The sequence below is a fragment of the Eublepharis macularius genome, chromosome 12 (assembly GCF_028583425.1).
Source record: "Eublepharis macularius isolate TG4126 chromosome 12, MPM_Emac_v1.0, whole genome shotgun sequence".
NCBI classification, from domain to species: domain Eukaryota; kingdom Metazoa; phylum Chordata; class Lepidosauria; order Squamata; family Eublepharidae; genus Eublepharis; species Eublepharis macularius.
This window is the reverse complement of record NC_072801.1, coordinates 17,703,864-17,718,113: the sequence shown is the minus strand read 5'-3', so window position 1 is coordinate 17,718,113 and position 14,250 is coordinate 17,703,864. Positions and strand designations below refer to the sequence as shown.

At 43.0% G+C, this 14,250-nt stretch overlaps 1 protein-coding gene across 4 annotated transcripts in view; it reads left to right on the top strand.

Moving 5' to 3' along the window:
- The window catches only part of SNX29 (sorting nexin 29), a 244,645-nt gene that overhangs the window by 48,244 nt on the left and 182,151 nt on the right, over nt 1-14,250 (top strand). For all 4 annotated transcript variants that reach the window (XM_054995524.1, XM_054995526.1, XM_054995525.1 and 1 more), the window contains exon 15: nt 11,501-11,607. In XM_054995524.1, the coding sequence (XP_054851499.1) occupies nt 11,501-11,607 (107 nt within the window). The remainder of the gene's footprint in view (nt 1-11,500; nt 11,608-14,250) is intronic.

The window sequence follows — 14,250 nt, the reverse complement described above, 5'->3', positions numbered from 1 at the left end:
AAAAACTTTATTCCGAGCATAGTGACAGGAATATTGTGTGCTGTTGACAGCGTAATGTATTGTAATAGGTGGAAACTGATGAGCCTGTGATGTGGGTTTTAGCGAATGTTACTGGTGTACTTTTCAATGAATTCAATGAACTCCTAAACAAATATCTTTTCACTAACGTTTTCCAGTTTCAGAACATTTCCCACACATGTTTCATTTTGAATGAGGTTTGTTCTTTCTGTCCTTGAGTTTATTTTTATTCTAGAAGTGAATTAGGTGGAAAATAAGAGCTGGGTTCTTTTGCTGGGAAAATGGCAGTCAGAACAGAGAGATGAAGCATTTTAAAAAGATACTGGCATTTTTCATTGTGGGAAATGTGCCTGAGAGACAGCAAAAACTTATTTAGTTCTTTTTGCTAGCGTGCTAACATTGTGGAAATAGTTTCCGGGGGAGGGGGGGGGGAGTTCCTCAGCTTTAAGTTCTTCTATTTTTATTTTTTTCCTTAAGTGCTTCTGTAGGAATTAGAATTTAATTTGTTTTACAAAACACCCTTAAACCAATATAACTGCGTGTGTGTTGTTTTCCCCTTCTTGTGAGTATTGAAGCCCACTCTGAACAGAAAAATAACTGAAAATTACTCATGCTTGTTCTCTTGAGCAATGAAAATATATTGAAAGGGGGAGTGGGAAATCCCCCTTCATTTAATATTTTCCGTTTTGCTTGTTGTTAGAATTTAAAGATTAGGAAATACTGTGGCTTTTTCCCGTGGCACTGCTTTTCATAGTATCTTCCCACAACTCATAGTTTTGATATATTAGGGTTTGAATGAGATAAACGGGCCTCTGTAACTTATCACAGGCAACCTGTTTGGATTTGAGAAAGTACTGAAGGACCAGCAACAGCTACCACTTGTGAGTCTGTTCCCAGGTGAACTGATATACCTCAGCTGCTCATGCCTGGAGGCCTCTTGGCTCCAGAGAAGGCAGCTGAAATGTGTCATAAAAAAGGAAGCAAGTTTTTTGTTCAAGGGCTCATAGAATTTGTCAGGGCTCATTTTGAGGGGGAACGCGCAGGAACGCAGTTCCGGTAGTTCTCCAAAGAGGTCACATGTCAGGTGGCCCCGCCCACCTGATTTCTGGCCATTTTGGGCCTGGATTGGGCCTAAAATGGCCAGGATTGGGCCTAAAACAGCCAGGATTGGTCCCCAAACTGCCCGGATTGGGCCTCTTATGGGTGGTAAATCACTCTCCTGTGGCCCAGTTCTGACCATTTTGGGCCCCTTTTCAGCCCCTTTTTGGCATTTTGGGCCCAATTTCATCCATGAATGGCGAGGACTGGGTACAAAACAGCCAGGATAGGTGAGGTCAGGGGGTGTGGCATATGCTAATGAGTTATGCTAATGAGTTCCTGCAGCTCTTTTTCTACAAAATGACCCCTGGAATTTGTCCCCAGGATTCAGTCTTCCTGAAACTTGGTGGAGGAGGGGTAGGACAGTCAGGAATAGGTCCCCTGAAAATATGGTGGAGTTTGTAGGGAAAATGCCATCCCCAGCCTCCTGGATAGCCCCCAGATATTTTTCCCCATAGGGAATAATGGAGAGTGAGTGGAGGCCCCTTCCTTGGGAACCCATAAAATTGCCCCCCCCCAGTCCATGAAACTTGGGGGGTCTTTATAGGACTGTCAAGAGTAAGATGCTGCCAAATTAGGTAAAGTTTGGTTGAACAATGACTCCTGCAGCTCACCAGATATTTCCCAGAGTGATTTTCCCATAGAAAACAACGGCTAATTTTTGCTGACTTTTTTCTGAAAATTCAGTAAAAATTTGGGACGTTTTTGCTTTGGAATACCCAGATTTTACTGTATGAGCCAAAATCCAGTATTTTAATCTGAATTCCAAACTGAACTGCACACCCCTAATCTAACCCTTACGTCAGGTAAATAGGTAATTGAGCTGCATTAGAATAAATAAAAACCTTGCACATGACTTGATTTCCTGTGCACCTAGTACAGACCACCATCTTCCATAAAGAAATCTTTTCGAGCCTGTGTATGTTTTATTGTTTCAGTGTAATGATCTGTATTAAAAATTCATGAAAAATGATCTTTTAAAGCTGCTCATAACAGGAGAAATTATTCGTCATTAGATGCTGACATTTTTTGAGACTGGTGTAATTATAGAGGGGGGGACCTTGGCTAGCTATATTCTGCTGTGTTACAATTATGGAAATGAAGGAGTGATAAGAATAGAAGCAGAGTGGGAGGGTCAGGTTTTATAGAAGGGGGAAAGGAGGCGGGGAGCGGAATGATAGCAGAGTTTCTAAAAATGAATGGTTTTGCGCCATGCCTTCTGGCTGCCTTTCATCAGCTGTGGGTTGCATTTCTCATCGTTGCTACTAAGAATAAATCAGAGCTGCATGTGTGTTATAATTTGTATGATTGAAAGGATGTTTTGTTTGGGGCTGGGTTTATTTAAGGGAAACGGCTGTATTACTACGAGTCTTCCTGACAGGTAAGTTTGAGTACGTCTGCTGTTTGATGTTAAAACATATGCACGGGATAGCAAAATGCTTGGCTGGTATCCGAAGAACCACTGAATGCTCAACTGAATTATTGTGTCTTGAAAAGCAGCCCACTCCCCCATGTTAAAGGTCAAGCGACTTTTGAAATGGAGGACTGTATCCCAAGCAGTTTGTGGTAAGGCATTGGAGTGTGGGCTGTTCTCTTCCAAGGGAAAGAAATTTATTATCTCAATGGGCATGTCTTGGTGAGCCCTTTAGGACAAACAAAGGCGCTGTTGGGCTCCTGCCCTCTGATAGTGGACCAATTAATCATGTTTCCTGTTAATACCCAAAATGATTTCAGGCAAGTGCTGTTTTTAACATTTCAAAGCCCTTTGTGGCCTCGCACCCACGTATTTCAAGGGCCATCTCTTCCCTGTTTCCCCATGTGGATTTCAGTCTGCCTTGCTACTAGCTGTTTGCCTGCTGAAGGTGGCCCCTTGACTTCAACTAGAGCTTGTGCCGTTTCCATCAGAGCTACTGTTTTTGGAACAGGCTCTCTGAATAGCGCCCATTGTTAGAAAAAATGGCTTATTATTAGTTTGAATTAATGTAGGGCACCTGAGGCGTTCTGAACTGTGTTGTAAGTTTTAAATAAAGTCCTGCAGAAACTAATCATAATCATAAATCCAGAGGAGTCAGCCATATTAGTCTGTAGTAGCAAAACAGTAAAGAATCCAGTAGCACCTTTAAGATTAACCAACTTTGCATCTGACGAAGAGAGCTGTGGTTCTCGAAAGCTTGTGCTACAATAAAGTTGCATCTGCTGAAGGGAGCTGTGGTTCTCAAAAGCTTATGCTACAATAAAGTTGCATCTGATGAAAAGAGCTATGGCTCTCGAAAGCTTGTACTACAATAAAGTTACATTTGATGAAGAGAGCTGTGGCTCTTGAAAGCTTATGCTACAATAAAGTTGGTTAGTCTTAAAGGTGCTACTGGACTCTTTACATAATCATAAAGTTAGTGGAAAGAAAATTCTCTGTACTGGTCCCAGCTTTTGTGAGGCACTGACACCCCCCCCCCCCCCCCCACACACACACACAGGACCGCCTGCCAGATGCCAACCTCCTCACGAGTTTTAAAAAACATCTTTAATACAAGCCTAATTTTCTGAACCAAACCATTCTTTGTTATGCCACCCTTTTCAGCGCAGTGGAGCTATCAGTTCCAATTTATGATGGGCAGCCCAATCCAAAGGGCTGGCCTGGTGCCAGCACCTGTACACCAGTGTAGTAGCGGCACCGCTTGTTCCCTCCCTAAGCACTTCAGTAAGAGAGCTACGCTGGTCCCCGAGCCCAAGAAGGGCTGGTACAGCCACTGGTGTGAATACCCACCCCACCGTTCCCCTGATGACACCGCCTGCACCTGCCAATGGCTGTGCAGCCCCCATGACAGTTGCATGAGTGACCAAATAAGTACGGTCTGGCTTTCTGCACTATTACAGACATCCTGAAAAACCAGCTTGGCTTTGCAGGCCATAGTTTTGCCTTATGAGTTGTGCTGCACCAATGGTCTTAAAACCAGTGTAAAATACCATGTGAATTCTCAAGCATTTCCCCTTCATATAACTCTTTCAAAGTTGGGTCAGGGGTGAGAAGGAAGTGGTGTTAATTGTCTTTAACACTTAAAAAGAAACAACCGTGAATAAATCGTTGGCCTAGGATTTGGGGGATGTGGCATTATAGAGGATGTGTGCGCGCGCACTTAACATTGCATAATAATGAGACCAAGCTGGTTATCAGAATGTCCAGTGTGCTGCCTCCCCTTTTCTTTGCGCTGCTAGTCATTTTATCAGTTGTGAACCAGATTGCCTTAGGAGTTTTGATTCCTGTACTCTTAGGATTTCACCATCTGCTGAGTCAGCACAGCTGATTTGTGTGAGTTGTCATTGGCTGGCAGATTTTGCACATTTAGCCTTGGTTTCTTTTCCTTAAGGGAGAACAAAAGATCTTTCCAGATATGATCGTTGACAGGTTGCTCTCCGGCTGCTGAGAACCAAGAGTTTATAACTCTTAAAAACTAACTTTTTGTCTTCAGAGGAAATAAGGAATGACTGGTCTTCTTGCAATCATGTAAAGATTTTTTAAAAAATTAAAAACAAAGCTGCCTTGCATCCGTAAAATGTAGCATTTCCTCGTGTTCTGTTTTGTTCAGAACATCTAGGCCCGAAGAAGTGACCTGTGTAAGTTAAAAGCAGATGAGCATATCTAGCTGTTTTGTACTGAGTCGGGCTATAAGTCCGTTTAGCTCAGGACAGTGGCTGGCAGCCTTCCAACAACTAAAGCAAAGAATTCCTAACCTCTGCTGCCTTAAGGTCCTTGCTGTATACAATTGTTCTGTATGAGTCTCTGAGAAAATGACAGCTTTCTTGCAGCTGAAAAATCAAAATATTTTTAAAAGTATTCTGTTATTTTCAGGCAGGTACCCATGTTGGTCTGCAGTAGAAGAATAAGATTCAAGTCCAGGAGCACTTTAAAGACCAACAAGATTTTGGAGGTATTAACTTTCAAGAGTCAAAGCTCCCTTTGTCCTCTTGTATCTGACTAAGGGAGCTTGACTCTCGAAACTTTTACCCCAGAAATCTCGTTGATCTTTAAGTTATTCCTGGACTTGAATCTTGCTAAGTTATTGAGGCTGTGCACTCAGTTGAGTTTTTTAAAGCACCAAGTTGGTTTGTGTGTAGAACCTAGTTTTTTATTTTTAGTGTGCAATGTGCACAAGTGCTGTCCACGAAGGCTCTGACTAATGTTAATTAAAAACTGAAAAGCTTGAACAAGTTCTCTGGGATGCCCACATGCTGCATTCGGTAGCCTGGGGGCAGTCAGGCAACAGAGTGTTGGTGTGCCGGAGTTAACAGGTGTCTGCTGTATTCATGTCCAACAGTCTGCCTTATTAGGCTAGCAGTGACTAAAGTAAGGGAGGGGACCGGAGCTTGACCCATTTTGAGCTAATTATGACCAGCAGAAATGGAGAAGCGTCAGAATTGCCGGTAATTCCTAATTGGCCCCGATTGCTCATTTCTTTAGGTTGGGCTGCTGGAGCAACAATGGGGGAACACAAAGCTGAGCTGCCGGGGTGGCTGTCGGCAGCTGGCTATGGTGTACCTTGAGCCAAGCACCAGCTAATTCCACAAATAGCACAACCACCCTAGCTGTAGGATTGACAGACCACCTGCCTCCTCCAGCTGTCTAATTGCTTGTCAAATCCACTTTAGCACCATTTAAAAAGCACATCTTACCTTGAGCGGTTGGTTGAATACCAACACATACAGAGAGAGAAAGCGAGAGAGAGCTACAATTCAGTTTGGTTTCCCCCCCCCCCAAAAAAAAACTTTAAAGCTATGAATAAACGCTCTCAATGCTTTATGATCAGTGGAGGTTCCTTTATTTCTGTCATTTGTAGCGCATGATTGTTCTGTATGGAACATGCCAAGTGCAAATTGCCACAGACCTTTTTGGATGGCACATACGCTACCGGCAATGCAGTTGAGAACTACCTAGGCAAATAAATCCCCTTTTAATGTCTGTTGGACTTTGGTTAATTGAGAGAGAACATGTTTTAGCAGATTTGACACTTTCTTCATGGAGGGCAGCCTTATGTTCACCCTGTTAAATTGCCGGTGTCTCTTCTTAGCAGACCAAAACCGTTTGATCAGTCCTCTTTGGTATTGTGGTGTGGAGGATTTTGACCTTCTTAAAATGCTTCAATTACCCAAAGCTAGGTTTTTGTGGCAGCGGTCTCCTACCAGTGTAAACATTGCTGCAGTTTATCTAATTAGCTGAATAATTGGTTTATTCCTTCAGATTACTCATGCGTTAAGAGCCTTACATTACAAGGAAAATGGTGGGTTTTTTAAATATACATTTTTATTTTTAAAAAAGTGATATAGAGAGGATACAGAAAGGAGAAAAAGGGATTATATAACATAATTGTATAGATCTGAAATAATTATTATATATAACAGAAAATATAAGACACAAAATATTTCTCCCCAACATCTCCTTCATTATAATTTTTAAGACACTATAGAATACAATGGTACTTACTTGGTTTGGGGGTACATTTATATTCAACCTTTTAAGTTTCAAGTTTCATAACTAATCTGTTTTGCCACTACATTATTGGTTTCTTCATTACTACATATTCAGTATTACATATTTTCACTACTCCTACATATCCGCTATAACTTTTAACAAATAACAAAGTTTAACAAACTTTTAACAAATGATAAGTAATATATCAAAGTACAAAAGGAAAGTCTATTATGTATCTCATAATAAGAAAATAAAAGACGTTTCTGCTCAAAATCTACTCCCTTATACATTTGTATTTAAGATGTTACATTTAAAACTTATTCTCATTCTGCTTCTACAATGCAATGCATTTATGTACAGTTTTTTTTGAGCTGTTTCTCATTCTAAATTTGTCCTGCTTGCATAATGCACATTCCATCTCTCCTCAAATCTCGTGATCGATCTGTTTGTCTAACAGATTGTTAATTTCGCCATTACTGCATATTCAGCAAGTTTATTTTCCCGTTCTTCTAGGCTGGGACAGACGTCGAATTTCCATTTTGCTGCATCAATGAATCTGGCCTCTGTCGCTATATATTCAAATATCTCTTCCAAAAGTTTATTAGACAATATTCCTAATCCCAAAAGGGAAAAAATGGTTTTCATGTGTTAGTGGAGTGGGCTGTCTTCTTGGCCGTTCGCAGCTGGTGTTTACATCTTCAGCGGTGCTGATGCAGCCCTTAGAGAACTTTTCAGTTTTTATAGTGCTCAGTTTGGAGGTGCCACAGTGTCCCTAAAACCAGAGAAAAAGGACCAAGAAATAAACATGATGTCACAGGATCCATTAATGGGATCTCTTTCTTTTCCAGGAGTAAAAACCAGCTGCAGGACCAGCGCGAAACATGTAGGCACCACAACCTGCTTACCTTTGTGCTTTTCCCATGGGCCAACATGCAGCGGGGAAATGAGACTGGGGAAACAGTATAAAGATGAAATGTCTTTCCCTTTATCCTCTAGCTCTGATTCCGGACACAAGGCCCCCAGACCTGCTTATTTACTTTCCTTTTTTAAATGTCACCTATTTTTACCTTGACTCAGTAATCCAAGCAGCAAAGACATTTCTGAAGTGTTCCTAAAGTATTTACTTTAGTTCCCAGTGGGGTGAAACCATAGGGGGTATGCTCTTTTAGTTTCGCAAAACAAACAAGCGTCTTTTGTTGTGTTAGATTTGAGTTTCGTGGGCATTGGATAAAACGGCCTCCCCTTGTCCTTGTGGGAAAACAATTTACATGACCATTTTGTCAGTTGGTTTGTCCGGTGGAGAAGGAAAGTTTTTCAGAGAGAAGGTTGGAAAAGGTACCGAAGCTAAAAGGATTCCCCACTTGTGAAGCTAAGCAGATCTAGAAAAGAGTCCAGTAGCACCTGTAAGGCTAACCAACTTTACTGTAGCATAAGCTTTCGAGACTCACAGTTCTCTTCGTCAGATGCATGCATGCATGCATCTGACGAAGAGAACTGTGATTCTCGAAAGCTTATGCCACAGTAAAGTTGGTTAGCCTTACAGGTGCTACTGGACTCTTTTCTATTTTGCTACTACAGACTAACACGGCTAACTCCTCTGGATCTATAAGCAGATCGAGGCCATGTTCCTGGGGGCTGGGGGTTCCTCCTGAGACTTTATGAAAATAGAAAAAAGGTGGAATATACATGGTTTGTATAGCAAATGCTAGCAAAGAATGGCCTGGAGGCTTCACGGCTACTTCATTGGGGCAGGGGTGCCTAGTTCATTGCTGTTCTGAATTCTGCAGAATGTTTTTGTTTATCAGACCAATTAAAGCGCTCTAGTCAAAAGCTACTTTCCTCTGCTTTGATTTTCTGCTTTCGTTTGCTTATTTGTATCTGCTTTCAAGCACTAGGGCTTCTTGCCGGACTGCAGCAGTTGCTTAGTGAATGCTGAATCTCTGGCTTGAGATGCCTTATATGGTTTGTGGGGGGGGCCATCTTTGTAGGCTCTGTTTAATAATTACATAAAAGGACCACCCTCCTAAGTTTAAGTACTCTTCTGTCTCTTTATGCAACATTTATTTTATTCCATTTATACTGCACTTTCCCCCCACTGTGGACCCAAAGTGGCTTACAACCTCTTCCTCTCCTCCTCCTCTTTAATCCTCACGACAACACTGTGGAGATTAGACTGAATGTGTGTGATTGCCCAAGGACCTCCAGCGAGCTTCCATAGAAGAAGGGGGATTTGAACCCGGATCTCCCAGATCCTAGTCTGAGACTCTACCTACTACACCACACTGTCTGTCTGACTGTCTATTATCTATGTATCATTTATATATTTGTGCTGTGATCCTGGAGATCTTCAGTTCTGTTCTTCAAATGTAGATTTTAAAAACGCCTCACTTAATGGTTAGCGTATGCTATTTCAAACCAACCTCACAGCCTCGTAGGGAATCATTACAGGATCCAATCCTGCCTCTTTATTTTGATCCAGGGTTGAGTTTTGTCTCAGAACTGGGAGCGCATTAATAGTTGAACATAAATGAAAGTAGGAAGGAAGGCCGGTATGGTGTAACGACAGACTAGGACCTGGGGCACTCATGGTCAGGTTCTCAGTCACAAAGTTCACAGGTTGACCTGGTGCTCGTCACACTTTCTCAGGCTAAGCCCACCTCACAGGGTGGTTGTGAAGGTAAAATGGAGGAGGGGAGAATGATGCCCACTGCCCCGAACTCCTTGGAGGGAAGAGTGCGATAAAAATGTGCTAGGTAGGAAGAGGGTGCCTAAGTGGATTGGAGAGTTTGAAACTGTCAGCTGCCTATTGATGGACATAGCATGAGAAGGACACGCAGAAGAGAGAGAAGGAAAAGCTTGAGCTGTGCTTTGTTTATTTATTTATATCCCACCTTTCTGTTCAGAGAACACCCAAGGCAGCTATCGAATATGAAATCCCATTGTAATCCATCAAATAATTAACTAATGGAGTCTCCCCGGCCTAAAGGTCGCACTTCCACATTGCAGTTCCTTTGAAAAGGCATCAGCTGTCAAGGGATGGGGCTGAGCAGCTCAGCAGGGGGAAGTCCCTGCCCCCTTGCAATGGCTGCCTGCTGCCCGGTTTCCCTTGGCAGCCATTTCTGCACTGGCATGCTATGTTCCTTGGGCCAGCTGTGGCCTTAAAACCAGCAGCAGCAGCAGCGGAAAATCCCCAGTGCTGGGGTAAAAGTGATCTCCATTTTATCTGCCAGCACTTTTTGCTGCTTAAGGGACCCAGTGTAAAGAAAGACACAGGAATTGAGGGTGTCTTTACAAGGTACAACCCAGTGTAAAGAAAGACACAGCAAGCACAGACTTAGAACTGCAGCCCAGGCTAGCAGAGGCTAAGGAAAGTGCTACGGTGCCAGCTGTTTAGACAGTCATGAACTCAAAAAGAATCACAAGTCCACTCGACAGTATAGACAACCATACAGTTGTTATTCCATTAGATGAGACTAGACATTGCGTAGGATACTAGAAAATGCTGTGGTAACATTGTTTGACTATGGTAATGCACTATACATTGGTCTCCCATCTAAGTTAACTAGGAGGCTTCAATTGGTGCAAAATGCTGTGGCTCGACTGTTATCAGGAGCGATCAGGAGCATGAACATCACTCCTATCCTACAGTCGCTCCACTAGCTTCCCATCAGTCACCATGTATCCAGGGGTGAGCTGTCTGTACCCCTCGGACTTACCACAGCCGCAACACCTGGCGCCTGCAAAACGTGTGCCGCCATTACAGTGGGTAGAGAGCAGCGGGATGCCAGTGCCTGGGGGATCCCCAGATGTGCAAGAAGGCAGCCGGTGGACTCCGGGAGACCTGGGACCTGGGAGACCTGGAGTTCACTTGGCAAAGGACGGGGCAGGAGTGGAGGAAGAGCAGAGGCTACTGAAGGACAGGCCCATAGGTGGCTGAGAGGGTTTGAGGATATACTCCACTCCTTCTGCTATTCAGGGATCAATCCCAAGCCTGATTGTGCCCAAGTCCCCTACCGTGGATACCCACGCCCAGAGCTCCGCCACTGCCATGGCGGAACCTGACACCATGCTCAGTTCAAGGTATTGGTTATTACATACAAAGCTCTTCACTGCTTTGGTCCGGCATACCTACAGGACCGCCTCCCTCCTTATGTTCCTCCATGGCAGCTTTGCTCATCTGAACAGGGTCTCCTGCTGGTGCCAGACTGCACATGGGTGAAGTCAGGAGCAGCCCGTACATGGGCTTTCTCTGTGGTGGCCCCTATCCTGTGTAATGACCTGCCTGAGGAGGTGAGGAGAGCCCCCACTCTCCTGGCTTTCCGCAAACAATGCAAAACCGAACTATTCCAAAATGCTTTTTACTCAAATGGGAGGGCTGTATTTTAGGGATGGGGTCTCAGATGCTTTGCTAATGAGTTAGGTACTGTAGACTTCATCACTATATTGCCTTACATATTATTTGTTGCTTTAAATATGTACTCCTATGTACCACCCGTTCTCCATGTCGTCTAATGTCAGTCCTAGAATTGATTATGTTCTGTTTCAGTATTTTTTCTGTATTGGATTCTTGCTAATACTATGTCTTTTAAACTTGTATCTATTTACCCTCTGGCATTATTTATAGAAATGTCCTTGATACAGTATTGAAATGTACAAGATGCGGGTTGTACTAATCTCATACTATGTAATCCACCTTGAGTCTCAGTGAGAAAGGCAGACTATAAATGACATAAAATAACTTTAAAAATAAATGAATGTTATTTAAAAGCCAAAATTGAATTCCATGTTAGGAGCTGTGTTTTGGTGTCAGCCTTAAGATTTAATGAATGTAGAGTAATTTGGGTCATTTAAAAAAAATTGCTCGAAAGAATTGGGGTTTACTAGTTTAAATCAATGCTTTGCATTTTGTTTGGGTTTCAGTGCTGCCAAATCTTTGGAATGTGGAGAGCGAATTTAGCATTCCTGAACAAAAACAAGTGGAAAATAATGAAGAACTAGCCAACTCCTATGAGAGAAAGCTGATTGAGGTAAGACTTTACTGTGCAAATAAAGTAATGTGAATTGTGTTATATGTCTTTGCCTTGGCAATTGAGAAATTTTCCTGTCCTGTTCTAATGCTGGCACTTTTTTTTTTACCCGTATGAAAATGTAGCCCTAAGCAGAAAACAAAATTTTTAAAAAGGAGGAAAAAGGGGAAACTCTGTAATCAACTGACCATGCATATTTCAGCCACAACCGCTCATAATAAATCTTTTGAATTATTCTGTGCCTTGTCAGGTCTATTCCTACCTCGGAGCTCTCTCAGCCCCACCCACCTCACAGGGTGATTGTTGTGCGGATAATAATAACATACTTCGTAAACCACTTGGAGTGGACATCAAGTTGTCCTGAAGGGCAGTATATAAATCGAATGTTGTTATTATTCCATCTTAGCAGTTTATCAATGTGTGTAACAGTTTTATCACTGGCTACTGAAGAAGGCTGTATAGGCCAAAACAGGTCTGGTCGGTTGAGTACAGAGTTTGTTCTGGCTAACTGAATGTGTCTTATTCATTTTGATTTCAAACCCTCTATTAATAAATCTATCAGGGGGAGGCTGTTGGCCACAGCCTTCCATCAGGCCTGAATCCAGCTCAGCCAAGATTCACCTCCTAAGGGTGGTGTTTTAAAAATTTAATTTTAATTGTCGCTGGTGACGATTATACCTGTGAACTGTTTTTGAAAAACAGGATGTTCACCTTCCACGGCAGCTGGTTGGCCAGTTTTTGAAACAGGATGCTGGACTAGACGGACTGCTGATTTGATCCTGTAGGGTTTTTCTTACTTAGAAGCAGGGCTTTTTTCAGCAGGAATGTGGTAGAATGGAGTTCCAGCACCTCTTGAAAATGGTCATATGGCTGGTGGCCCCGCCCCCTGATCTCCAAACAGAGGGCTGATCTCCAGCGGCATGGAGGACTATCTAAACTCTCCTCTGTCTGGAGATCAAGGGGCGGGGCCTTTGGCCATGTGACCATTTGCGACAAGGGCAATTTAAACTTTTAAAAACTCCCCCCTTGTTCCAGCTGACCCAAAGTGATGTCATTGTGCAGTCCTGAGTTCCACCACTGAGTTCCACCACCTCTTTTCCCAGTAAAAAAGCCCTGCTTAGAAGTGAGTTCTGATGGGACTTTGACCCCATCTCTCCCATCTGAAATGTCTACAGTCATAGGGGGAATAGAACAAGACTTCTCTGCCCACTGAAATTCTGTGAAATTGATTGCAGGATTGTTGGAGAAAGATCCAGGAGAGACCTAATCCCAGTTAGGACGCATTGGGATGTGTGTCGAGGGGGGAGGGAGTATGCTCATCCTTATTTAAATACGGCTCACTCATGGTTTTGTTTTAATGAGTGCTGATCATTTCTGCAGGCGAGAGCATAAGCAAGGAGGAACGACCAAGTTGGGAAGGTCCCTGAGGAGACCTTACGTTACCTCAATTGTGGCAGTGGAGTAGTGGTTAGAGAGTTGGGCTAGGATCTGGGAGATCATATTCAGATCTTCACTGTGCTGTGGAAGCTCGCTTGGGTGGCCTTATCACGCACCCTCAGCCTAATCCCCCTTGTAGGGTTATTGTGAGGATAAAATGAAGGCGAGAAGAACGATGTCAGCTGCTTTGAGAACCCGTTGGGAAGAAAGGCAGAGCATAAACGATGTAAATTAATTAATACACGGTAGGTGAGCATAAAGATAAGGTTGGAGTAGTCTGCTGTCACACTCTCTGAGCCCGTTCCGTCTTTTCCCTAGAGGATTAGTCTGCCCAGGTTGGATTTAGAAGTTGGTCAGACACATCACGCCTCTGAAATCCAGCACTTCAAAAGGCAGCAGTGAACTTGGCCGATGGGGAAACACAGTGAGAAAGATGTGCAGAGTCAGACTTCTTTAATTTGCGCTGCACTTATTTTCATGGTAAACTAGAGCTTTGCATTTGTTACCCTCCCAGAGCTAGGTCCAGTTCACAAAGAAGATGAAAAACAGCTGGGTTTTGAAATCTTTGTTCGTGCAGTGCCTGAACTTTAGGGGTTTGATATCCACAAGGGGCTCTTATTATTTGCATTGTCCTTTTATTGTTTTGGACTAGTCATGATCCCTTCCTGAAATGGAAAGTGGGGTGGGAAAGCAGCATTGTGCGATGCCATTAAAAAGTACTCTTAACGAGAGAACAAATTTATCCGGCGTTCCTTGCAGCTTGCAGCCCAATTTAGGTCCCTATTCATGGTCTGCTTTTATTTATGGTGTAAATTCATCATCATCCTTTAAAACACAGCCTTTTCTGGAGCTGGTATTTGCGACATCCTGAAATGCATATTATGGTTAAGCCTGTGGGAATCATGCAGGGGGGTAGAAAACTGTTATGTTTCACTCCATGCAAAAAACTAAGATGGAAGGAGGGCAGATGTCATGCACAGAATCTTATGTTTCATGTTCCTTGGTTCCAGTTCAGATTTACTTTTTAGAGTATAAGGTGGGTCCAGTGAATACAGGGATCAGCTGGCCTCACTGTTGCAGTTCCCCACTCCCAAAAAGCCCATTGCTATATCCTCTTGGGTGCCCTCTTGATGGTATATTCACTGTTTTGGGTAGGAACATTCTTAATAACTTCTCTCCATCTTTGTGACTCTCTTCCTCCAGTAG